The 27,230-nt window shown below is 42.6% G+C and overlaps 1 protein-coding gene and 1 long non-coding RNA gene across 4 annotated transcripts in view; one reads left to right on the top strand and one right to left on the bottom strand.

Annotated features, from left to right (window-relative positions):
* LOC144576609 (uncharacterized) overlaps nt 1-7,016 on the bottom strand; it is a 122,991-nt gene extending 115,975 nt beyond the window's left edge. For all 3 annotated transcript variants that reach the window (XR_013518806.1, XR_013518805.1, XR_013518807.1), the window contains exon 1: nt 6,816-7,016. This is a non-coding gene — a long non-coding RNA (uncharacterized LOC144576609). The remainder of the gene's footprint in view (nt 1-6,815) is intronic.
* On the top strand, nt 5,908-25,894 carry ANKRD34C (ankyrin repeat domain 34C). Its single transcript, XM_002749216.6, has 2 exons — nt 5,908-6,395; nt 22,681-25,894. Exon 2 carries the CDS (start codon nt 22,725-22,727, stop codon nt 24,330-24,332), a length of 1,608 nt encoding a protein of 535 aa, XP_002749262.1. The 5' UTR covers nt 5,908-6,395; nt 22,681-22,724; the 3' UTR covers nt 24,333-25,894.
* Nucleotides 25,895-27,230: the final 1,336 nt, after the last annotated feature.

The raw sequence follows: 27,230 nt of genomic DNA, 5'->3' as shown, positions 1-27,230 counted from the left end.
ATGCCCTCTTTCACCACTCCTATTCAATATAGTTCTGGAAGTTCTAGCCAGAGCAATCAGGCAAGAAAAAGAAATAAAGGGTATTCAAATAGGAAAGGAGGAAGCCAAATGGTCTCTATTTGCAGACGACATGATAGTATACCTAGAAGACCCCATCGCCTAAGCCCAAAAACTCCTGAAACTGATAAGCAACTTCAGCAAAGTCTCAGGATATAAAATCAATGTGCAAAAATCACAAGCATTCGTCTACACCAATAACAGACTTAAAGAAAGCCAAATCAAGAACGAACTGCCATTCACAATTGCTACAAAAAGAATAAAATACCTTGGAATACAACTCACAAGGAACGTAAGGGACCTCTTCAAGGAGAACTACAAACCATTGCTCAAGGAAATAAGAGAGGACACAAACAGATGGAGAAACATTCCATGTTCATGGTTAGGAAGAATTAATATCGTGAAAATGGCTATACTGCCCAAAGTAATTTACAGAATCAACGCTATCCCCATCAAGCTACCATTGACTTTCTTCACAGAACTGGAAAAAACCACCATGAACTTCATATGGAAGCGAAAGAGAGCCGGCATAGCCAAGTCAATTCTAAGCAAAAAGAACACAGCGGGGGGCATCACACTACCGGATTTCAAACTATACTACAAGGCTACAGTAATCAAAACAGCATGGTACTGGTACCAAAACAGAGATATAGACCAATGGAACAAAACAGAGGCACCGGAGGCAACACAACATATCTACAACTATACAATCTTTGATAAACCTGACAAAAACAAGCAAGGGGGAAAGGATTCCCTGTTTAACAAATGGTCTTGGGAAAACTGGCTAGCCATGTGCAGAAAGCAGAAACTGGACCCCTTCCTGACACCTTACACTAAAATTAACTCCAGATGGATTAAAGACTTAAACATAAGACCTGGCACCATAAAAACCCTAGAAGGAAATCTAGGCAAAACTATCCAGGACATAGGATTAGGCAAGGACTTCATGAACAAAACACCAAAAGCATTGGCAACAAAAGCCAAAATAGACAAATGGGACCTAAGGAAACTCCACAGCTTCTGCACGGCAAAAGAAACAGTCACTAGAGTGGATCAGCAACCAACAGAATGGGAAAAAATTTTTGCAGTCTACCCATCTGACAAAGGGCTGATATCCAGAATTTGCAAAGAACTCAAACGGATTTACAGGAAAAAAACAAACAGGCCCATTCAAAAGTGGGCAAAGGATATGAACAGACACTTTACAAAAGAAGACATATATGAGGCCAACAATCATATGAAAAAATGCTCATCGTCACTGGTCATCAGAGAGATGCAAATCAAAACCACATTGAGATACCATCTCACGCCAGTTAGAATGGCAATCATTAAAAAATCTGGAGACAACAGATGCTGGAGAGGATGTGGAGAAAAAGGAACACTTTTACACTGTTGGTGGGAGTGTAAATTAGTTCAGCCATTGTGGAAGACAGTGTGGCGATTCCTCAAGGCCTTAGAAATAGAAATTCCATTTGACCCAGCAATCCCATTACTGGGTATATATCCAAAAGACTATAAATCGTTCTACTATAAGGACACATGTACACGAATGTTCATTGCAGCACTGTTTACAATAGCAAAGACCTGGAATCAACCCAAATGCCCATTGATAATAGACTGGATTGGAAAAATGTGGCACATATACACCGTGAAATATTATGCAGCAATCAGAAATGATGAGTTTGTGTCGTTTGTAGGGACATGGATGAATCTGGAGAACATCATCCTCAGCAAACTGACACAAGAACAGAAAATGAAACACCGCATATTCTCACTCATAGGCAGGTGATGAAAAATGAGAACACATGGACACAGAAAGGGGAGTACTAAACACTGGGGTGTATTGGGGGGAAAAGGGGAGGGCCAGTGGGAGGGGGAGGTGGGGAGGGATAGCCTGGGGAGAAATGCCAAATGTGGGTGAAGGGGAGAAGGAAAGAAAAGCACACTGCCATGTGTGTTCCTACGCAACTGTCTTGCATGCTCTGCTCATGTACCCCAAAACCTAAAATCCAATAAAAAATTAAAAAAAAAAACAAGTAGAATAGCATGTAATGACTGGAAAGATAGTAGAGTAAAAAATTATAATCTAAATTGATAGCTTTATAGCTTTTTAAGGAAGAAAAGCGAGCTACAAATGAATGTAATGTGCTGCATTATTTAATTCTATTTGTGTAAATTAATGCTTATTGTAGGTTATATATGCATATATGCGTGTATACAGTCTCTTTTTCTTATCAGTGTTTTCCAAACTTTTCATAAAAAGCACATGACAGTCACGTTATCCGTTTCCCATTTATTGTCTTGCTAACAGAACTCTATTTTATCTGGGATGGCATTATACCAGACCAAGGAAAAGAATCATTTCTTGGTCTCAGTCAATCATAAGAAGCTTGCTTTCCATTTCCCCAACATCTCTTGCATAAGACCCATTTCTTTCTTTTTTTTAACCTTAAACTATTAAGGGTTAATGAGCCATATCTAATCAAAAGAGTCAAGAAGTTGACTGGGAGATGTGCTGCTGGGAAAGTTTTGCTCTTCTCATAAAAGGGACTGATGTGACTGTGCCCACCTCTTCCATTCTTCCTATCTGGGATGCAGATGCTATACTCAGTTATCAGCTGTCTTCTAACAAACTCAAAGGGAAAGACCATGAGCATCACTGCCGGCCTTGAACGTTCTGAGCCTCTCAGCCATCACCACCAACTGCCTGCCTTCAGAGTTTTTGTTATGTAGAGAAAGCAAGCTCTCTTGAGACCTGCTACACAACACTGTGTTTGTAGTTGACAATACTGTATCATACACTTCATTTGTTAAGAGGGTGGATCTTAGGGTAAGTGTTCTTACTATAGTTAAAAAAACGAAAAGCAACACCTCTGTTTAAGATGTGGTTTTATAGTACTTGTATCAATTGCGAGCCAATTTAAATATGAAATATAAATATTTGGAAGTAATTTTCAAAATTAAAAAGTGAAACAAAAGGATGGAAACAATAAGTTCATATCTCATCTGTATTTCTAGAATGTATGGAGGGGAATTTTATGGAGGGGAAAACTGAGACATAAATACATTTCATGTTTTATTGGAGACTACACAGCTGGTGAGTGCTGGAGTTGGGATTTAAATACAGGCAGTCTGTGCTCCTAATTAATACCCTATACTGTCTACAGTCCAAAGTAAAGATGTAAGGTGTACTGACATGGTTTAGCTGTATCCCCATCCAAATCTCATGAATTATAGCTCCCATAACCCCCATGTGTCAACGGAAGGGCTAAGTGGAGATAATTGAATCGGAAAGGCAGTTCCCCCCTATTCTCATGGTAGTGAATAAGTTTCACAAGATCTGATGGTTTTATTAATGGAGGTTCCCCTGCACAAGCTCTCTTTTGTGCCACCATGTAAGACATGACTTTGCTTCTCCTTTGCCTTCTGCCATGATTGTGAGGCCTCCCCATCCATGTGGAACTGTGACTCCATTAAACCTCTTTCCTTTATAAATTACCCAGTTTCAGGTATGTCTTTATTGGCAGCGTGAGAGAGAATTAATACAGGTATTAGTGGGCAATTAACTTTGCAGGTGTACTAGTATTGTTTGTGCCCCAAAACACAGAATGCACATCTTTTCCTGCATTAACTAGGAGGGAAAATGCTCATGGAGCATTTTTTATTAGTCATATAAATAGACCACAACATGGAAATGATGGAGATCATTCAACCACAGCAAAATAACATTAAACACCAAAAATAGTGAGGGGAACACAACATCGGGAATAAAAGGGGGACATAGGAATAGTTTTAAAGGAGATGAAAAATTATAATTATTTTACTTTAATTATTTTAATAAATTAAAAAATGTAGATGAAATGAACTTTTTTCTGGGTAAATATAAATTACCCAAAATTGACTCAAGAGGGGTCAGATGATGAATATGCCAATAATTGTCAATGAATTTGAAAAGGTAATCAAAGATCTATCCTTCTAAAATCCTCCAAGCCCAGATGGCTTCATGGGTATGTTCTATTAAACCCTCAATGAACAGATAGTTAACTTGATAATTTAAATATTCCGGAGTATATGAAAATGGAATGCTTCCAAAACCACTCTATACAGTTACCATAACCTGTACCAAAGCTGAATGAGAACTCTCGTCCTCTAAAACGGAAAAAGAAAACAATTTTTATTTATTAATATAGATGGAATTATTTTATTTATTAATATAGATGGAAAAAACCTAACTTAACATAAATAAATGATTCCAATCTAGCAGTGTGTTTGTATAAAATAACACACATTAACCAAGTAGAGTTTGTTTTGAGAAATATGAAGTGTTATAGTTAAAGATGGCATTCAAATCAGTGAGAGAAGAATGGACTTCCTGAATTGGTGTTGGGACAACTGGGCTTTCATCTTTGTCACATCCTTACCTTACCCTGTGCACAAATACAATTTCCAGATGAACTGATAATCAAAACAACAGAGCTATACATTACTAGAACATTTAGGGAATTGTATTGTGATTCTGGGATATGAAGCTTCCCTAGGCCAGATGGGAAGGAAGAGATATGTATTTGACTACATAAACCTTGAAACTGCTTTAGAGAGAAAAACTCCATAAACAGTAGACAGTCATTCCAAATAATGGGTACTAGGAAGGTACATTTCTCTAAGTCATACTGTAGACACACAATATTTTTGCACTTAAAAGACAAATTGATAATCCTCCATCCAGCTTGATTTTAAAAATTGGGAATGGAGCAGTTTATTTTATTTTGCAAATAAATAATATTTGCAAAAAGAAGGAGGCACAGAACATATCAGAGAGAAAAACAAATATAAGGTGACACTATTAGTAACTTTGTGCCAGAAAATTTGAAAACGTAGATAAGATGGACAATATTCTAGGAAAATATAAATTACTAAAAACCACTCAAGAAGTAGGGATTTAAAAAAATAGGGCAATAGAACCCCTGTGTCTAGAAATATGTATCTAGACAAAAATGCTGGTTACCACTGGGGAACTGATTAGTTGGGGACGGACACTGCAGGATGTGGAAGGAGAGGGCACTCATCTTCTTTTTTTTTGGAAAGAATTTTAGTTTTATTTATTTATTTATTGTACAGACTATTTTTTGGTAAGTCTCACTATGTTGTGTAGGCTGGTTTTGAATTCCTGGCCTCCAAAGATCCTCCTGCCTTGGCCTCCGAAAGTGCTGGGATTACAAGGATGAGTCATTTACTTTCTAAATACAGTGCCCTATGCATTCGATCATATACAGCAACTATTAACCATTTTATAAAAAGGAAACAAAGATTGTCCACGAACAATGTTGGCCATGGGAGGCCAAGGAGTAGGTGGCCGGTGGGGGTAAAGCAGGGCTTTGGAATGAAACCCAACGGCCATGGAACCAGCCCTCGTCATCAAATTGTGCCCATCCAGTCTTCAGGATCAGACTGGCACCCTCATCACTCCCTCACTTTCCCATACTGTGGACAGACAGCCTGAGATTCCAGCGCGTGTGTCTTGGAAAGCCGAGAAGGGCAGGGCCGCAGAAAGAACAAAGGAGACTCGAGTTCAAATCCCTGCCAGGGTCTGAGACCTGCAATGTCAGGCTTTGGGAGCGTCCTCACTTCTTCGGACCCTGGGGGCGGGGTGGGGGGGCGGCTGCGCCTGCTCCGCACTCACGCTCGGGGGTCTAAGAGCTCCCTGCTAAGTTGCTGAGTGAGCCAGAACTCCAAGAGCTGGGGTCGAGGGGGTGGGGAGGCTGGCTCCGCGGCTGCAGGTAGGCGCTTCCCTTCCCCGCGGCCCCCTCCTTCCTCCTTCCTTGCAGCCCGCACACCCACACAACCCTCGCCAGTCTCGGCTGGAGAGCTGCTCTCGGCGCCAGCGGGCAGTAGCGCGTCATCAGCCAGCACAGCCAGCCGAAGACCAAGCCGGAGGGCTTGGGCTGCGCAGGAGACCTGCACACCCGCGGCGCGGAACCCGGGCGATTCCTGTCTTTCTTTCATGCTTCTTTCTTTCTCTTAATCCCAAACAAAACCAACCCCCAAACTCCCCTGTTCCCGCCGCAACTTGGAGGAGCGGTGGACTGATATGAAGGAACTGACGCAGAGGTTTTATTCAAGAACCTTGAAGAAGTTCTGGGCAAGTGATTCAACAGGACCCGCGGGGCCCGGGGTAGCCCCAGCTCCCGGCGCTAGTTCAGTCTGGCAGTGCCCTCTGGCAGCCAGCCCTCAGCTGCGGGTAGAGGTGCGGGCCGCCCCCTGATTTTGCTTTGGGAATAATAATGACACTACCCGTAGACTGGCCCCGGGTGGCCTCGCTCGGCGATTGTCCCCACCAGGTAAGCGCACCCCAGGGGTCTCCACTGGTCTCCTGGGTGGGACCTCGAGCTTCCGAGAAGTCAGTCCATGCTGTTTAGCCACAGGCAGGAGTGGGGAACTGGTAGGAGAGAGCTTGCTTTTATCACAGGAAATTGTGGGAGATGGGAATGGAAGGCGGATTTAACATTTTTTTAATTTCTGCATTGACGCGTGGGGATGAGATGCGTAGGGGCCTGGATTTTTGTAGGAAATGGTTGCGGAGCGGGGCTGGGTGATAGGTGTCTGGATTTTTGCAGGGGCTGAAGGGGGAGAAAAGTCGTAAATTTTTGCAGAAACCTGTGAGGAACTGGCGGTGAGAGGTTATGATCCTGACGATACGCACGAAATTGTAAGAAGTAGGCATCTAAGCATTTCTGAGAAATGATGGGAGAAGCACTTACCGCCCTGGTCTCACCTGACCCCCACGCTCGGCCTTCTGGAAGATGCCCACAGGCACCGGCAATAATGGACGCCAGCACATTCTGCCGGCGCGGCCGGAGCCCGGAATTCAGCACCTCGGACAGAGCCCGCGCCCGGCCGGCCGAGGCGCGCAGCGAGCCGGGAGCCGCCAGGCGCCCTGGCCCCGGGCCACCGCTGCTCTCAGTCCAGGGCGGCTACGTAACGCCGCCCCCAGCTCCGCGCCAGAAAGGGCTCTCGAATAGCAAAAGCAAACGTGTTCAATTTCTGATCTACTTCTAACTGCTTCCCGTGACTGCAGAAGGAAGAGGCGGAGTGTAAAGATATCTCCCAAGCTTCCGCGACAACTACAGCCAAACGGTGTGGCCTCCTTGGGTTTCAGGTGTACCCAAACTTCTCAAAAAAAATCTAGCATTTATGAAGCGCTTACCATGCGCCAAGGTCCCGTGCTAAGCCAATGCACCACAAATTTGTGTCCTATGATTATCCCCATTTTACAGATGAGGAAACTGAAGAAAGAGCGGCCGAGTAACTTGTCCAGGTTTTGGAACTAGCAATGGCCGCACCGCGCTCTTCAACTCTGCCAGATTGCAGTGGTGGGAAGATGTGCTTGAGTGGAATCCCTGCGTGAAATAGCTCTGAACTTGGGATCAGAGGAACAGGGTTTAAATCAAAGCTGTAGCGCTTACAAATCTGTGCCCTTAGGCAAAATTACTAAATGTGTCTGAACTTCAGATTTTAGGTATCTGTAAATACTTGATAATGCTTTCCTTGCCAAAGTGCCAGGGGAGGTTGGCCAAGGAGATCATGTCTGTGGAAAGACTGGCAAACTGGGAATTGTATTTGGGTGTTAGAGACTGAAAGGAGGGAGCAGGTAATAGAAGAGAAGGAGAATTGGTTGTGAACACTTCCCTCAGCACAAACCGAGGGGGCTAGGCAGAGAGAGGGGCTCAGTGGCAGGAATTCTGGATGAGCTTAGTTCAGTATGTAATAGCCTCTTAGATTTTTTAAGAGGACTTTATAGAGAGTGTGGACATATTGCCTATCATTTAATCCTATCATTTAATCTTGTAAAGTAGGCAAGACTGGAGTTATTCTACTCGTTTGGCAAAATGATGCTTGCCCAAAATTACTCAGGTACTTAGTAGCAGAGATGGGATTAGAATCCAGGTCTTCCACCTCTTTAGCTTATAATCCTTCCACATGTACTGGCACATCCTCAGGAGCTTGGATTATGGGGAAGTTACAGCACTAAAGTGTATTTAGACAAGTACTTTAAATATGTTACATTGATGGTTTTTAAAACCATTTTGAAACAGCAACTTCATATGGATCAATCTCATAAATGTTTATTGATCATATTCTACTTTGTTCCACAAAGAATTTAAAGCAATTTATAAGGATCTACAAGATGTGGCTTTGCATATATTAGAAGTAGTCAAGAAAACAGAGGTGAAACAAGATTAAGACCACAACAACAGATAAAATGATTACGAAGTACATATATTGAAAAGTCCTAGAAACTTGCTCTGATCTCTAAGCACTAGAAAGTGTATATCCAAGCTCTTTCTTGGAGGTCTAGAAACTTTGAAGGTGTTGGCAAAAGTCTGGAGACCCTTCTCTTTTGTATAAATCCTTTCCTTACCCTCTGGGAGATCTTCACTGTGACAAACAAGGAATGTTTAATTGGAAATCCGATGTCAGTGTGACTCAAAGAAGGGGAAATAAAGTGTATGACATTGTATCTGCACTAAGGGAATTAAGTGTTAGTTACATAATTTATAGTGGCTCACATTTAATTTATAAAGCACACCATACTTTAAAGTTTACATAAAGGTCTACACCAATTAGCTTACTTTGGCCTTCTAAAAACTCTGAAGAGATAAGCAGCTAGGAAGTCACAGAAAGGACAAAACCCCAGCATCATGACTTTATATATAATGTATTTTACTTTTATACACAAACCCGCATCCCTACACAGGCCAGTTAAGTAACCTGGAGGTATGAATCAGGCCAATTACAAGACTGCAGAGTATGACAGGTCAGTGAATTTTCAAACTGAATAGTGAATAATCCACCCTAAAACATTCAAAGGAAATTTAAAACACAGTGCCAGCCAGGCAAGACACGGCTGTGGGCTAAATTGGCCATCAGACCTTCAATATGTAATCTTGGCCTAAACTACTTAGGCCAAAGATCCAAGAAGGCATCCAAGTGAAAGACCCTGGATTCAGAGAGATAAAAGCGTCAATCCCTGTCTTTAAGTTTTCTGTCTCTAAACAGGGAAGATTGGACAAGATGGCTTCTCTCAGCTTAAAAAATATAAGACAACCTTAGTTTGGGGGACAATAAAATAATCAAAGGACTTCAGGACAAACACTTCCATCTACTTATTGTCTCTGTGAAAGAAGGTATCATTTTAATTTCTGACACTGGTAATATTTTAGTCTTCAGCATTTCTCCTCCAGCCACTGTGCCCTTGTAACATACATTGGCCACCTTTAAAATAAAAATGAGTCCAGCAGAAAACAGCCCAGAGAGGTGAAAGGGATAGTAAGGGTTGGGGGGCATTGGGGGTGGCGGGGAGAGACCGAGGGGACAGCAAGGAAGGAACCAGGCAAACTTTGCTCACTTCTCAGTTTACTCTTCTTATGAAATGTGAAAAAAAATCCACTTCATATTTGCTAATTTTTCAAGACGAAAATATTCTACCCAGAGGAACCAAAGTGGGTGGGATTTCCACGTTCTGGGAATGTGTCAGCTTTTGTCAACCTAGATTGCTTTTTTTGTCTCCAACAAGCTTAGAGATCCTGTAAATCATCTAATATTTACAACAATAGGTGTTCTTAATATTTGTTCACTGCAATGCACAAAAGGAGATACATTTTCAAATTAAGGTAAATTAGATTTTGTTGACACTTTTGTCGAATGGACCAGTATTCAGTTCTACCTTGCAAACATCTCTCCAGCTTGACTCTTCCTCTAGCTCCCTGCTATGCCATTTCTGAAACTCTTCCTCTATCAGAGACTCCTAGGTGACCCTCCAGCCTCCCAATTTATTCCCCACATTGTGGCCAATGATCATGTCATTCTCTTCCTTAAAATTCTGTGCTGGTTTCCTATTTCTACATAACAAATGTCAGACTGGAGGACAAGGCTGCAAGGAACTTTGATCTCGGTAGACCCCCTCATATTTGCTTGCTTCATCAATGCACTTCCCACCACCACCATGCACCAATCGTCAAGTTCTTGAAATGTCCATGTTCTGCTACCTTCCGCCTTTGAATTTATACTTACCCCTGAATGTAATGACTTCCCTCTTTTGGTTCAACAAATTTCCACTGATGTTTTTCAAGTGCTGGCTTAATTTTATTCTTTTTGTGAGTCGTTTCCTAATCTGCACTCTGAGTCCCTCCTGGCACTCATGTCTCCTTGTTTTGTATTTGTCTTCCATTCTGGGACTTATTACTATTACTTTGCACTACAATTATGTCAGGCAGAGGCTAAGAACATGGTCTTTGGAGTTAGACTGCCTGGATCTGAATTCCAGCTCCACAACAGATTGCCTGGGTGATTTGGGGTAAGTGACTACCTTCCTGAAATTTCATTTTTGATAAAATAGAGATAATAATAGAACCCTCCTTATAGAATTGCTGTAAGGATTAAATGACATAATGCATATAAAGTGTTCAGCACATTGCTTGGCACGTGGCAAGCATACCACAAATGTTTATTACTATCGTTAAAACATACATCTGCCTTCCTTCTAAATTGTAAATACCTCAGCAACCATTCCTGAATTTTATACATCTTTTTAATCCTTAACACCTAGCGTGGAGTAGTCAATACATGTTTGATCATGAATGAATGAGCGAGTAGATAGTTAATACATGTTTGATTATGAATGAATGAATGAGCAAGTAATGCCATTGTTTCAGTCAAGGTTTACTTGGTTGTAAGTAACAGAAGTTAATTCAAGCCACCGGAAACAAAAGCATGCTAATTTATTGGAAGGCCTCTAAGGTGTTCATGGACTCCAAAGACAGTTGAAACTTGAGAAGAGAGGAAAAGTGCTCTTTCCCTGCCGCTCATCTCAGCTTCTCAGTGTGTTTACTTCATTCTTCTTCCTCTGCACGTCTCCTTTTCTGCTTCTCTGCACTTGTGGCTGACCCACAAATGCAGCTCTTACATCCAGAGTTCCCTACAAACAGCCCAGCATAACTGGTGTTTCTCAGTCTCGATTTCAAAATCCACATGGGGCAAGTCAAGTAATATAAACCGTCAGCCTCACTCTGTGTGTCGGGGAAGGCAGAGATAATATCAGAAAGAGTCACTGTAGCTTGTGAGAGATTGTCAGAGTCACGCATTCATCCCTGAATGACCATGGGCAAGCCACTTCGTTACTCTTGGCTTCAGTTTCCTCATCTGTGAAATGGTAGGAAAACCTTCATGAAAGGGGCATTTCATGGTTCAGGGGAGATAGTTAACCTCAGTCTGGAGCAAAAACATGCATATTCACAGTTTATTGGGCTTAAATCCCGGGGAATAGGAATGAAGGAAAATGAAAAGTGATGCAAGGGAAGAGGAAAAGCAAATACAAGGGGATACATTATTGAGCTAGACACAGCTTCATGACAAACGCACTGATTATTCCACCATATGGAAATTGTATAATCAATTGCATCCTGGAACAGGCAGTTGGGTGAGGAGAGGGAGAAGCGTTCACATGACATCTCTTTCCCATCCTCTATTTCCTATTGGTCAACATCTGTTCTACAAAGGGTTAACTCCCTCCTACTTCTTGGTTGAATGACCTAGTTTTTCCAGGCAACTGCTGGAGAAAGTTAGGCGAGTCAGTTTCTTCTGGTCAGCAGAAACCAGGCGTAGGGGTCCACTATTTGTACCAGACAACAGCAGCAATGGCCTGACACTAAAACTGTGGGAAAAGTTTGGACTTTGCTAAGACCACTGAGGCAAGAAAGCAAGGTAAGTGTGTAACACCCAAGATAGGGACAGTAGGCGTGGCTATGCAAATCTGGGCTGATGCATGAATTTAGTCTGCTGTAATTTGTGAGGCTATTGTCAACTGTGGCTATGTAAATGCCAGTCTTTTAAGCCAAGTATTCTTTTTGTTTGTTTGTTTTGAGGCAGAGTTTCGCTAGTCACCCAGGCTGGAGTGCAATGGGGTGATCTCAGCTCACTGCAACCTCCGCCTCCCAGGTTCAAGCAATTCTCCTGCCTCAGCCTTCTGAGTAGCTGAGATTACAAGCATGCGCTACCACGCCTGGCTAATTTTTGTATTTTTAGTAGAGATGGGGTTTCACTACGTTGGCCAAGCTGGTCTTGGACTCCTGACCTCAGGTGATCCACCCACCTGGCCCTCCCAAATGCTGGGTTACAGCCGTGAGCCACTGTGTCCTGCCAAGCCCAGTATTCTTAAAATGAAAAGTGCAGGATTATTGCAGCATGCTGACAGTTATTGTTAGCCCAGCACATTTTATCTGGGCTACAAGTGAGGTAAGCACCTGATTCTGTCCTCAGACAAAGCTCTTGCATTTTATCATTTAAGGAATTTCAGTTGGGAGGCCCACAGTGAAAAAATGGTTATAGACAACTTGCAAAACAAGTCACTGAGCACACAGAATATTATGACTACTGGTGGGCTAGATATAGATATTTCAGACCACAGAAAAGAACTCGGTTGCCTTATCTCCAACCTGCTGCCTCCTTAGGTGCTGAAGGGCAAGAGTTGAAATAGGGACAAGACCTGAGCATAGTGGAGGAGGCGGCCACTGATTCCAGCTGAAGGGAGAGAAGCATTCTTCTACATATACCATCTTCTTTCCTCCCTTCCTTTCTTCTTTGCCTCCCTTCCTGCTTCTCTTCCTCCCTCTCTTGACTTTGAGCTAGACTAGAGGTAAGTGATTTGCACTGCACACAACGTAAAATGTAACCCACTTATCCATCCATCCTCCTTCTCACCTTCTTTCCCTCCTTTCCTCCATCTTTTCCTTTAGCCTAGTTTTTAATTGTCACACAGCTGAAAAGGGAGAATGGACAGTATTTCTCCCTTGGGTACAAGGTTCTATGGAGGAGGCTGACCTAGGTGATTAACAAGATTAATATTCAAAGAAAATTGCAAAGTATTAAGGAACACAGGGGATGTGGCATCTAGTTGTGCATATTTATGTGTCTGCTTGCACGTGTGTAAGAGAAAAAGAAAGAGAGCATATACAATATGGTGTATGATATTCCAGAGTACGAATATACTACATTTTCTTCTTTTTTTTTTTTTAATTTTTTATTGTATTTTAGGTTTTGGGGTACATGAGCAGAGCATGTAAGACAGTTGGGTAGGAACACACATGGCAGTGTGCTTTTCTTTCCTTCTCCCCTTCACCCACATTTGGCATTTCTCCCCAGGCTATCCCTCCCCACCTCCCCCTCCCACTGGCCCTCCCCTTTTCCCCCCAATAGACCCCAGTGTTTAGTACTCCCCTTTCTGTGTCCATGTGTTCTCATTTTTCATCACCCACCTATGAGTGAGAATATGCGGTGTTTCATTTTCTGTTCTTGTGTCAGTTTGCTGAGGATGACGTTCTCCAGATTCATCCATGTCCCTACAAACGACACAAACTCATCATTTCTGATTGCTGCATAATATTCCACCGTGTATATGTGCCACATTTTTCCAATCCAGTCTATTATCAATGGGCATTTGGGTTGATTCCAGGTCTTTGCTATTGTAAACAGTGCTGCAATGAACATTCGTGTACATGTGTCCTTATAGTAGAACGATTTATAGTCTTTTGGATATATACCCAGTAATGGGATTGCTGGGTCAAATGGAATTTCTATTTCTAAGGCCTTGAGGAATCGCCACACCGTCTTCCACAATGGTTGAACTAATTTACACTCCCACCAACAGTGTAAAAGTCTTCCTTTTTCTCCACATCCTCTCCAGCATCTGTTGTCTCCAGATTTTTTAATGATCGCCATTCTAACTGGCGTGAGATGGTATCTCAATGTGGTTTTGATTTGCATCTCTCTGATGACCAGTGACGATGAGCATTTTTTCATATGATTGTTGGCCTCATATATGTCTTCTTTCATAAAGTGTCTGTTCATATCCTTTGCCCACTTTTGAATGGGCTTGTTTGTTTTTTTCCTGTAAATCCGTTTGAGTTCTTTGCAAATTCTGGATATCAGCCCTTTGTCAGATGGGCAGACTGCAAAAATTTTTTCCCATTCTGTTGGTTGCCGATCCACTCTAGTGACTGTTTCTTTTGCCGTGCAGAAGCTGTGGAGTTTCATTAGGTCCCATTTGTCTATTTTGGCTTTTGTTGCCAGTGCTTTTGGTGTTTTGTTCATGAAGTCCTTGCCTAATCCTATGTCCTGGATAGTTTTGCCTAGATTTCCTTCTAGGGTTTTTATGGTGCCAGGTCTTATGTTTAAGTCTTAGTCCATCTGGAGTTAATTTTAGTGTAAGGTGTCAGGAAGGGGTCCAGTTTCTGCTTTCTGCACATGGCTAGCCAGTTTTCCCAAGACCATTTGTTAAACAGGGAATCCTTTCCCCCTTGCTTGTTTTTGTCAGGTTTATCAAAGATTGTATAGTTGTAGATATGTTGTGTTGCCTCCGGTGCCTCTGTTTTGTTCCATTGGTCTATATCTCTGTTTTGGTACCAGTACCATGCTGTTTTGATTACTGTAGCCTTGTAGTATAGTTTGAAATCCGGTAGTGTGATGCCCCCCGCTGTGTTCTTTTTGCTTAGAATTGACTTGGCTATGCAGGCTCTCTTTCGCTTCCATATGAAGTTCATGGTGGTTTTTCCAGTTCTGTGAAGAAAGTCAATGGTAGCTTGATGGGGATAGCATTGATTCTGTAAATTACTTTGGGCAGTATAGCCATTTTCACGATATTAATTCTTCCTAACCATGAACATGGAATGTTTCTCCATCTGTTTGTGTCCTCTCTGATTTCGTTGAACAGTGGTTTGTAGTTCTCCTTGAAGAGGTCCCTTACGTTCCTTGTGAGTTGTATTCCAAGGTATTTTATTCTTTTTGTAGCAATTGTGAATGGCAGTTCGTTCTTGATTTGGCTTTCTTTAAGTCTGTTATTGGTGTAGACGAATGCTTGTGATTTTTGCACATTGATTTTATATCCTGAGACTTTGCTGAAGTTGCTTATCAGTTTCAGGAGTTTTTGGGCTTAGGCGATGGGGTCTTCTAGGTATACTATCATGTCGTCTGCAAATAGAGACAATTTGGCTTCCACCTTTCCTATTTGAATACCCTTTATTTCTTTTTCTTGCCTGATTGCTCTGGCTAGAACTTCCAGAACTATATTGAATAGGAGTGGTGAGAGAGGGCATCCTTGTCTAGTGCCAGATTTCAAAGGGAATGCTTCCAGTTTTTGCCCATTCAGTATGATATTGGCTGTTGGTTTGTCATAAATAGCTTTTATTACTTTGAGATACATTCCATCGATACCGAGTTTATTGAGGGTTTTTAGCATAAAGGGCTGTTGAATTTTGTCAAATGCCTTCTCTGCGTCAATTGAGATAATCATGTGGTTTTTGTTTTTGGTTCTGTTTACGTGGTGAATTACGTTTATAGACTTGCATATGTTGAACCAGCCTTGCAACCCTGGGATGAATCCTACTTGATCATGGTGAATAAGTTTTTGGATTTGCTGTTGCATTCGGCTTGCCAATATTTTATTGAAGATTTTTGCATCTATGTTCATCATGGATATTGGCCTGAAGTTTTCTTTTCTTGTTGGGTCTCTGCCGCGTTTTGGTATCAGGATGATGTTGGTCTCGTAAAATGATTTGGGAAGTATTCCCTCTTTTTGGATTGTTTGAAATAGTTTTAGAAGGAATGGTACCAGCTCCTCTTTGTGTGTTTGGTAGAATTTGGCTGTGAATCCGTCTGGACCTGGGCTTTTTTTGAGTGGTAGGCTCTTAATTGCTGCCTCGACTTCAGACCTTGTTATTGGTCTATTTGTAGTTTCAGCTTCCTCCTGGCTTAGGCTTGGGAGGACACAGGAGTCCAGGAATTTATCCATTTTTTCCACGTTTACTAGTTTATGTGCATAGAGTTGTTTGTAATATTCTCTGATGATGGTTTGAATTTCTGTGGAATCTGTGGTGATTTCCCCTTTATCATTTTTTATTGCATCTATTTGGTTGTTCTCTCTTTTCTTTTTAATCAGTCTGGCTAGTGGTCTGTCTATTTTGTTGATCTTTTCACAAAACCAGCTCTTGGATTTATTGATTTTTTGGAGGGTTTTTCGTGTCTCAATCTCCTTCGGTTCAGCTCTGATCTTAGTTATTTCTTGTCTTCTGCTGGGTTTTGAGTTTTTTTGATCTTGCTCCTCTAGCTCTTTCAATTTTGACGATAGGGTGTCAATTTTGGATCTCTCCATTCTCCTCATATGGGCACTTATTGCTATATACTTTCCTCTAGAGACTGCTTTAAATGTGTCCCAGAGGTTCTGGCATGTTGTGTCTTCGTTCTCATTGGTTTTGAAGAACTTCCTTATTTCTGCCTTCATTTCATTGTTTACCCAGTCAACATTCGAGAGCCGGTTGTTCAGTTTCCATGAAGCTGTGCGGTTCTGGGTTGGTTTCTGTATTCTGAGTTCTAACTTGATTGCACTATGGTCTGAGAGGCTGTTTGTTATGATTTCAGTTGTTTTGCATTTGTTGAGCAGTGCTTTACTTCCAATTATGTGGTCAATTTTTGAGTAGGTGTGATGTGGTGCTGAGAAGAATGTATATTCTGTGGATTTGGGGTGGAGAGTTCTGTAAATGTCTATCAGGTTTGCTTGCTCCAGGTCTGAGTTCAAGCCCTGGATATCCTTGTTGATTTTCTGTCTGGTTGATCTGTCTAATATTGACAACGGAGTGTTAAAGTCTCCCACTATTATTGTGTGGGAGTCTAAGTCTCTTTGTAAGTCCTTAAGAACTTGCCTTATGTATCTGGGTGCTCCTGCATTGGGTCCATATATGTTTAGGATCGTTAGCTCTTCTTGTTTTATCAATCCTTTTACCATTATGTAATGGCCTTCTTTGTCTCTTTTGATCTTTGTTGCTTTAAAGTCTATTTTATCAGAGATGAGAATTGGAACTCCTGCTTTTTTTTGCTCTGCATTTGCTTGGTAAATCTTCCTCCATCCCTTTATTTTGAGCCTTTGTGTATCCTTGCATGTGAGATGGATTTCCTGGATACAGCACACTGATGGGTTTTGGCTTTTTATCCAATTTGCCAGTCTGTGTCTTTTGATTGGTGCATTTAGTCCATTTACATTTAGGGTTAATATTGTTATGTGTGAATTTGATACTGCCATTTTGATGCTAAGTGGCTGTTTTGCCTGTTACTTGTTGTAGAATCTTCATTATGTTGATGCTCTTTAACTTTTAGTGTGATTTTGGAATGGCTGGTACTGGTTGTTCCTTTCTATGTGTAGTGCCTCTTTTAGGAGCTCTTGTAAAGCAGGCCTGGTGGTGACAAAATCTCTGAGTACTTGCTTGTTCGTAAAGGATTTTATTTTTCCTTCACTTCTGAAGCTCAGTTTGGCTGGATATGAAATTCTGGGTTGAAAGTTCTTTTCTTTAAGAATGTTGAATATTGGCCCCCACTCTCTTCTGGCTTGTAGTGTTTCTGCTGAGAGATCTGCTGTGAGTCTGATGGGCTTCCCTTTGTGGGTAACTCGACCTTTCTCTCTGGCTGCCCTTAGTATTTTCTCCTTTATTTCAACTTTGTTGAATCTGACGATTATGTGCCTTGGGGTTGCTCTTCTTGCGGAATATCTTTGTGGTGTTCTCTGTATTTCCTGCATTTGAGTGTTGGCCTGTCTTGCTAGGTGGGGGAAATTTTCCTGGATGATGTCCTGAAGAGTATTTTCCAGCTTGGATTCATTCTCTTCGTCCCCTTCTGGTACACCTATCAAACGTAGATTAGGTCTTTTCACATAGTCCCACATTTCTTGGAGACTTTGTTCATTCCTTTTTGCGCTTTTTTCTCTAATCTTGGTTTCTCGTTTAATTTCATTGAGTGGTCTTTGACTTCAGATATTCTTTCTTCTGCTTGGTCAATTCGGCTATTGAAACTTGTGCATGCTTCGTGAAGTTCTCGTATTGTGTTTTTCATCTCCTTTAAATCATTCATATTCCTCTCTAAGTTATCCATTCTTGTTATCATTTCCTCATATCTTTTTTTAAGTTCCTTAGTTTCTTTACATTGATTTAATACATGTTCTTTTAGCTCACAAAAGTTTCTCATTATCCACCTTCTGAAGTCTAATTCCGTCATTTCAGCACAGTCATTCTCCGTCCAGCTTTTCTCCCTTGCTGGTGAGGAGTTTTGGTCCTTTCTAGGAGGCAAGGTGTTCTGGTTTCGGGTGTTTTCGTCCTTTTTTTGCTGGTTTCTTCCCATCTTTGTGGGTTTATCTGCTTGTCGTCTGCGTAGTTGCTGACTTTTCGATTGGGTGTCTGAGTGGACACCCAGATTGTTGATGATGAAGTATTTCTGTTACTTGGTTTTCCTTCTACCAGCCTAGCCCCTTCGCTGTACGACTGCTGAGGTCCACTCCAGGCCCTGCTTGTCTGGGGTGCACCGCAAGCAGCTGTGGCACAGTGAGGGATGCTACCCATTTCTTTTTCTGCTATTTTTGTCCCAGGATGATGCCTGCCAAATGTCAGTCTTTTGGATATAGAGGGGTCAGGGAGCTGCTTGAGGAGACAGTCTGTACTTTATAGGAGCTCAATTTCTGAGCTGTGAGCTCTGTTGTTCATTCAGGGCTGTTAGGCTGCTATGTTTGATTCTGCTGCAACAGAGCTCATTAAAAAAAACCCTTTTTTTCTCAAATGCTCTGTGTTGGGGGGTTCGGGCTTTATTTTTTGATGTCCGATGAGGTGTCCTGCCCAGCTAGAAGGCAGACTAGCCACTGTTTGGCTGCCGAGTCTCTGCCCTGCTGTTGTGTGATTCGCCCTGTTTCTGCAGGCTCTGCTGTGGTCTCCGCCACGCCCTGTGGCGGAGTCTCTTCATTGTAGCGTGTTGCCTCGGCAACGGCAGGCTGCGTCAGCAGTGGGCGTGTATCACAGTAGGGACGGGTTGCCTCTGCAACGGCTGGCTGCGTCAGCAGTGGGCGTGTATCTCAGTTGGGGCGGGTTGCCTCGGTAGTGGTGGACGCCCCTCCCCCACAGAGCGTCTCGGACCGTCAGCTCGGGATAGTTTGAAATCGCGGTTTTGTTCGTCCCACTGGGTATCCCAAACGATCTGTCCCTGCAATCCCCTGGGCTGGCCTACTGTCCAAGTCTCATTCAGTCTCAAGTCCAGCCCTCTCAAGTCTCAGCTTGCTGGTTCAACAGGGCACCCGGACAAGCGTGCCCTGTGGGGATTGCTGGGTAGGGCCGACCGCCACCGCCCCAGCTGCCGGCTTCGCCAGGCAGACCTACTGCCTGGCGTCCCGTGTCTTTTTTATACTTGGGAGTTTCCCCGTTCTGTGGGCAACAAAGATCAGTCTGGAAATGCAACTCCAACTCACCGTTTGCGGATTCAACGAGAGCTCCAATCCTGGGTTGTTCTCACAGTGCCATCTTGAGTCCTCCCTATTTTTGTCTTTTTTATTCTTGGGAGTTTCCCCATTCTGTGGGCAACAAAGATCAGTCTGGAAATGCAACTCCGACTCACCGGTTGCGGATTCAACGAGAGCTCCAATCCTGGGTTGTTCTCACAGCGCCATCTTGAGTCCTCCCTATTTTCTTCTTTTTTAAGAGATGGAGTCTGTCACTCAGGCTGGACTGCAGTGGTGTGATAATAGTTCACTGCAGCCTTGAACTCCTGGGCTCAAGCAATCCATCTGCCTCAGCCTCCTGAGTAGCCCGGCCTATAGGTGCAAGCCATCATACCCAGCTTTTTCCTTTTTAGAGGCAGGGTGTCACTATGTTGCCTTGGCTAGTCTCAAACTCCTGGTCTCTAAAGATCCTCCCTAAGTGCCGGGATTAGACTTGTGAGTCACCATGCCCAGCCTATTTTATTCCTGATGGGTTGTTTCCATTTTTTGTCTTTTATGAATAATGCTGCTGATGTCTTTTGGTACACATATTAGTTTATTCTTTTCTATGCTTTCCCTAGGCTCTGGGTGTTTCTTCTGCTGGTCTCACCTGGGTTCCCTAATGCAGTTGCAATCCTCTAGGGGATGGTTGGGGCTGGCTGGGCTGAGACTGTCTCACTCACATTCTTGCAGTTAGTTGGAGCTATCAGCTAAAACTTCATGTGTCCTTCCTGGTGGGTACTCCAGACTTCTTTACACAGCAGCTGGGTTCCAAGACAGCAAACTTGGAAGCTGCAAGGTGTACTCAGCTTTTGTCTTGAAAGTCACACAATGTTACATTTTATAGGTGAAAGCAAGTCACAAGGCTGACTCCTAGTGTATGTGCCAGGATGGGAGGTGATCATCATTTGCAAACTACCACAGTTATAAACCTAGGCATGGAATTACTGTGTCAGGGTTCTGTTTAGTTCAATTTATTTATACTCCCAACAGGTTCCTGTTGCTTCCTGTCTGCGTGCCTCTTGGTATTGTCAGTCTGTCTAATTTTAGCTATTCTAAAATGGTATTTTGTTTTGCTTTAATTTGTTTTTCCTTGAGTGCTAATGAGGCTGAGTATCTTTTTATGTGTGTATTGGTCATTTGTGTATCCTCTTTTGGAGGAAGTGATTTGTAGGAGTTCTTTATATAGTCTGAGGATGAGTCACTGTAATTTTACTCAACCCTCCCTCTTTGATCTTGAGTGATTTTCCTCTTGAGTACAAAGGAAGTAACATTTGAGCTGATGTTTGGGGGATGATGAATAATTAAAGAAGAGAAGGGAGGCCTTATAGTTAGAAACATGAGCAGTGCCAAGAGGAAGCACACATGAAGAGTGGTGCCTCTGAGAAGTGAGATTTGAAGATAGAATGTGAAGATGACTGGAGGGGCAGGGAATGAGTCTAGAGAGGTAGGCTGAGGCCAGGAGAAGAAGGACCCCTTCGATGAAATGGAAAGAAGGATGCTTTCTCTGGAAATTCCACTCATTTATCTAGTCCTTGGAAATTCTGCTTCAATTCTCCAGAGTTCAGAGACTGACAAGCTTATTGATGCCTAGGGCTTTAACACAACAATGGTACATAGGACCACAAAGGAAAAAAAATGATTGAAATTGACAGAAAGAGAGGAGAGAGAAAGAGCATCACACACAAGCACACACAGATCAGTAGGAGAATGAAGGAGAAGAGAGGAAGGAGATGGAGAGAATGAAATGGAGATTTGCTGTCAATGTATTTAATAAACACACAGTGCCCTTGGATTATGGTAGATTGGCAGGAAATCCAGCAGAACACACAAACACAGGAACATCAGACTCATGTAGTTGTCAGAACAATGCATTTGAAGAAGCAGAAAGATACACACTAGACTCTTAACCATGGTTACTTCTTAAGAGGGGGGAGAGTGACTTCAAGGAGGAATGGGAGGTGAATAAAGACCCCTTCCTCTTTATATACGTACATGTAGTTTAGTTTTTTAAAAATAGCAAGTATCTATTCATGTATTAAATTTTTCAAAGGGATGTATATACATATCTTTCAATTTCAACCAAGAAAATCTTTTGCCCTCTAACTCAACAGAATAATATAAAATAACTGCTTAGGAGAATAGAGTAAGAGAAAGAATGATGTGAATCAGATGAGGCGGAAGCTCGGGCATTGTGGTAGGTAGATGAGCCAACTGCTCATGAGGAGCCTCAGGGCACAAAATGCCTATGTGACGGGGTTGTGCTGGCAGAGACATGGCCAGTGTGGTACCCATGGGCTGGCAGAGCATCAAGACTGGGATGCCCATCTCTCCTTATTTATGAAGGGCCTCTCAAGCAACACATAGGTTGGAGATTTTGAGGACAGGAATTAGGGAACTGGCAAAAGAATCAAAACAGAAAACTGAGGTTTGACAAACCTCAGCCGAGAAAGCTTTGGTCTGAGCTGTATTTCCTAATATTTGTGAGCAAAAATGCAATCCCCTTCTCCATTCTCTGCCTCCTATCCGTTCAATCAGAGGGAAGAACACAGCATGGCATTATTCTGAATAAGGAGAACACAGATTCTGACACCTGCTGGAAAAGTGAGGACTACAGCCTGGAGAGGGAGAATGAGAGTGACTCTGTTTTACAATTGTTTTCACTTCCCCACCCCCTCAACCCCCATTGCAATAATAACACATATTTATTTTGGGAAAACTGCAAAAAGAAAAATATGAAACCACTCATAATCCTACCGCCCAGAATAAGGATTAACATTCTGATGTGTTTCCTAATAGTCTTTCTGAGGCCCACTGATAACAACACATTAAACAATTATTTATGAGGCACCTATTCATTGCATGCGAATCACTGCTGAATGCTAAGGATACAGCAGTGAAGAAAACAATCACAAACCTTTTTCTAAGGAATGCAGAGTTCTGCGTTTGTGATAAGTGCTGTGCAGTCAACACAATAACGTCTTGCATTTAAACAAGTATTTATGCTATGCTAGGCATTATGTTCACTGCTTTTCATGTGGGCGTTTTGTACACACTCTCTTACACAGTCTTCACAATGACCCTCTGAACTAGGTTACTACTATCCCTCCCCCGACCCCGACACACTCATTACAGATGCAGAAACTACTCAGCAATGTTAGATAAGTTGACCAAGTCAATGTAAGTTGGGATCAAGTTGGGATATGGTTGTGCCCAGACCGCGTAATAACCACACTGCACAAATCTGCTGTAAAAGATATAACATTTGTTCCCTCTTCTTCCTTTGCTAGGTTTGATTGCTACCGAGCCTCAGATACGCTAAACTGTACCCAATATGATGGATGATGACACTGAATTGAGAACTGATGGAAACTCTTTGCTAAAGGCTGTGTGGCTGGGGAGGCTCAGGTTGGCCAGACTGCTCTTGGAAGGGGGAGCTTACATCAACGAAAGCAATGACAAAGGCGAAACAGCTCTCATGGTGGCGTGCATCACCAAGCACGTGGACCAACAAAGCATCAGCAAGTCCAAGATGGTGAAATACCTGCTGGACAACAGGGCAGACCCCAATATCCAAGATAAGTCTGGCAAGACCGCCCTCATCCATGCATGTATCAGACGAGCTGGAGGAGAAGTGGTCTCCTTATTACTGGAGAATGGAGCAGACCCCAGCCTTGAGGATCGCACTGGGGCTTCAGCTCTGGTTTATGCAATAAATGCAGATGATAAGGATGCGTTGAAACATCTCCTTGATGCCTGCAAAGCCAAAGGGAAGGAGGTGATTATTATCACAACAGATAAGTCATCTTCAGGCACCAAAACAACCAAACAGTATCTTAATGTCCCTCCTTCACCCAAAGTAGAAGACAGGCAGTCGCCTCCACTGTGTGCATCTCCTTCTGACATAGAGCTGAAGGCTCCAGGCCTAGACTCTCCACTCACTGAGAAGGAAGATCACTTCTTCAGCCTCCAAGCAGGGCATCCAAGCAGTTGCAACACCTCCAAGGCTCTTAATGAACCTGGATCACCAACCAGGAAAGTCAGTAATCTCAAAAGGGCCCGTTTGCCCCAACTGAAGAGGCTCCAGTCTGAACCTTGGGGCCTGATTGCGCCCTCGGTGCTGGCAGTCTCGACGCGTCAGGACGAGACCCATGGTGCCAGCACAGACAATGAGGTCATCAAGAGCATCAGTGATGTGTCCTTCCCTAAAAGGGGGCCCCTCTCCAGAACCAATAGTATCGATAGCAAAGACCCTACCCTCTTTCACACAGTCACAGAGCAGGTTCTAAAGATTCCAGTCTCTTCAGCACCAGCATCCTGGAAAGCAGCCTATGAAAAAGGTCAGGCTCCCCACCCGCGTCTGGCCAGGAGAGGAACGCTCCCTGTTGACCAAGAAAAATGTGCTATGGGTCCATCAGGGCCCTCTGCTCTCAAGGAGCCAGCCTCCTTCAAACGGCTGGAAAATGACCTCTATGACTTAGATTCACAGCCAGGGCCTGACCCTCCCAACACCATTGTCCTTGAATCCAGCAAAGGACCTTTAGATAGAAAGAAGCTCAACAGCTCCCATTTGTCTCTTTTCCATGGCTCTCGAGAGTCCCTGGATGCCGTGCCTAGCACATCCCCCAGCTCAGCACGCCGCAGGCCGCCACATCTTCTAGAACGACGAGGTTCTGGAACTCTGCTCCTTGATCGCATTTCTCAAACTAGGCCTGGCTTCCTGCCGCCTTTAAATGTGAATCTGAACCCACCTATTCCGGATATTAGATCTAGCAGCAAATCTTCTTCCTCTCTTGCTAGTGGCTTAAAATCTATGGTTCCTGTTGCTCCAACTTCACCAAAGACAGTTGACCTAAGAAGTAAAAAGAAGCTCCTCAGAAGGCATTCTATGCAAATTGAACAAATGAAGCAGCTGTCTGATTTTGAAGAAATCATGACCTAGAAGTTTTTGAAAGGCTTAAAAAAATCTATATAGTTTATGGAAGGGGCTATGGGTGAGACTGATTCCTGATCATTCCTTAATGATCTGAAGTGTGGTCACCTCAGAATATATGAAAGCAGGATGCTGCTTCACTTCTGAGACTAATCCCTGGTTTTTTATAGGCCTACTTGAGAAGAGCTCAGGATAATTGGGTTTTGAAGATAAAAATTTTTAAAATTCTCCAAAGGAAGAAAGCCTTTGAGTTTGAAGGTAACAACGAGTACAATGATCTAAGCTGAGGACACCAGTACTTTTCTATCAGACAAACAGAAAACAAGAATGTAAATCAGGAGGTAGTATTTGGAGTACGTCATTTGTAATAAATCTATTAAGTGCCTACATAGAAAATGAGGCTTTAACATTTGTTAGAATGTACAAAAGCCCCTAACCAACCCCTCAGTGACTAAATCTGGGTATCTGGGTTCTATCTGATGGAGTAGAGGCAGATTTCCCCCATGGAAGAGGCTCTGGCCTGTGGGTTCTGGCTCTGACTCTGTCAGGGAACTGTAAATCGAGGTGTGGTTAAAATTGTTTAGCTCTCCAGTAATATACTCTGTTCACATACTAATTTGTATGTGCTCTGAGTACCCAAATAGCCCATCTATGTGGTCCCTGAATTACGATATGTCATGGTAGCAGATGCCTTAGAGACAAATCTTGCTCCAGGAATGAGACTTTCCCCAGACACAGGCTCTTGTGTTGAAATCTTGTGAAAAGCAGTCAAGGTTAAGTTGGAGTTGAATGTGATATATTTATAGATTAGAGCTATAAGAGGCATTTCTAGATTATTCTCAAAACTCTAAGGACAACTGAGGATGGGTATGCATAGATTAAAAGGTTAAGTGGGTGGTTCTCAGGTTAGAAGCAGTGGGGACCATTCATTTTGCAGCCTAAAGATTTTAGAGGATGCAAACTGCCATTTTCCCTTCAGTTATCTAGGTAATTGAAGAAAGATCTGATTTCTTCTCTTCCTGAGTTATCTAGGTGAGAAGAGATTTGTAGAAATAACCTGAACAACCCTTTTAGGCTGCTTTGAGCAAACCCGAGAAGGGAAGTAGAGACCTAACACATTCGGTATAATGTCGCCGCATCTTAGATGAATATATTTTTGGTTATTCCCATTTATGTTTCCCCTCGTGCTGCTGAGATCTATTTGCTCTGTAGTTAAAAGTTCAGTAGTTCCCGAGGACAGCAACACGTAGAGGGAAGCGTAGGGCTTTGAGTTGGACATATTTGGGTTTGCATACCAGTCTTATCATTTACCAGCTGTGTGACATTGAGCAGGCAGTTCAACTTTTCAGAATCTCTGTCCCATCATCTGTAAAATAGGATTAGTAATGCCTCACCTTACAGGGTTGTGGTGAGAATTAAATGTCACAATGTGTGAATGTGCCTGCCATTGTGCCTGGCACAGATAGAAGTCACTGGACAAGAAGTAATTTTAATTTATTTGAGACCGCTGAAGCAATATCTCAAATAATGCATCTGCTACACAAAATGGAATAAAGTTTACCTGGAAAAGTTCTAGTATCTCCATGAGATCCCCAGTTATTTTTGTAAGTTTTGATCTCTGAACTCATGCGTAAAGTAAAAAATTCTGCCACATAAAAGCTACATAATTTTTCAATAATTACCTTTGCTAGAAATTCATCTGAATATTCAAAAAATAGTTAATGATGGTTAAACAAAACCAGCTTGGGGGTGTGTTTGGAGGACTCTGTCCTGTGCATTGTAGGATATTTAGCAGTATTTCTGGTCTCCACTCACAAGATGGCAGTAACACCCTCTCCCCAGTTGTGACAACCAAAAATATCTCTAGACATGGCCAGATTTCTCCTGGGGCATTGCCTCGGTTGCTGTCACCTGCTGGACCTATTGAATGCATGGCAGGCTTATGTTAAGAACAACAAAGCCATATGGGTGCTGACTGGCCAGCTAGGCTCTCCCATTAACTTAAGACAATTCAAATTGTGCTTTAGTAAGACAACTAATGAATACTAGTGGTGGGCCTTCAGGATTCTTGGCAAACGCAGTCAAACATGAGGGCTAATGGTCTCATACGTTGTAGGAAGGGAAGAAAATAAGGAAAGCACATAAATTAGCCAAAATCTATAGCTCGTGAACTTGGTTTGATGTGGACAACTCTGTTATTTTTAGAACCATTTAATCATTAATAGTTTTTACTAAGTAGAAGCAATCCCAGGCAAAGAAACAACTTTCCAATGTGTGAAAGAGAGAATCATACAGGCAACCATCATTCTCAGCAGCTCATTAAATGCAAACAACACAAACACACACACACACACACACACACACACACACACACACACAGAGAGAGAGAGAGAGAGAGAGAGAGAGAGAGAGAGAGAGAGAGAGAGAGAACCCATTTTATATACTTTTCCAGCTGTTAGTGTCGGTTAAAAGTAATCTCTGCTAGTAGTATCCAGCTGGGGGCATAGCAAGACATTACATAGGAGCATTTTTTCCCCCTAAACCTTTAGCTAAGATTTGGAGACTCAATTTTTCTTAAGTAGTGAATGTGGTCCATTTATAGTGATTAGCTTAGGTGAAACACCAAACATGATGAGTTGCTCATTCAGGACAGCTGGTCCATTGCACAAATGTGTCATATCAGGTATTCTCGTGCCACTCATTGCCTGCATCAGTCAGTCGTGACCTTTGCATCAGTCTTTCAATAGACAGTCATCAGGATAGTACCTTATCACTACTTGATGATGCATTAGCGGAATTAAACTGTTCTATACCAATACAGCAACCAAAATACTTTCTCGTAGTTGATGCATAAATACACCATTTTGTCCATGTCAATGAATTAATAAGAATGCTTTTTAAAAGTAT

Source organism: Callithrix jacchus, chromosome 6 (assembly GCF_049354715.1).
Source record: "Callithrix jacchus isolate 240 chromosome 6, calJac240_pri, whole genome shotgun sequence".
NCBI classification, from domain to species: Eukaryota; Metazoa; Chordata; class Mammalia; order Primates; family Cebidae; genus Callithrix; species Callithrix jacchus.
The sequence above is the reverse complement of the archived record's forward strand: the minus strand, read 5'-3'. Positions and strand labels throughout refer to the sequence as shown.

Excerpts from the sequence above, each read along its gene's own strand:
- ANKRD34C (XM_002749216.6), top strand. The coding sequence starts at position 22,725 with ATGATGGATGATGACACTGAATTGAGAACTGATGGAAACTCTTTGCTA.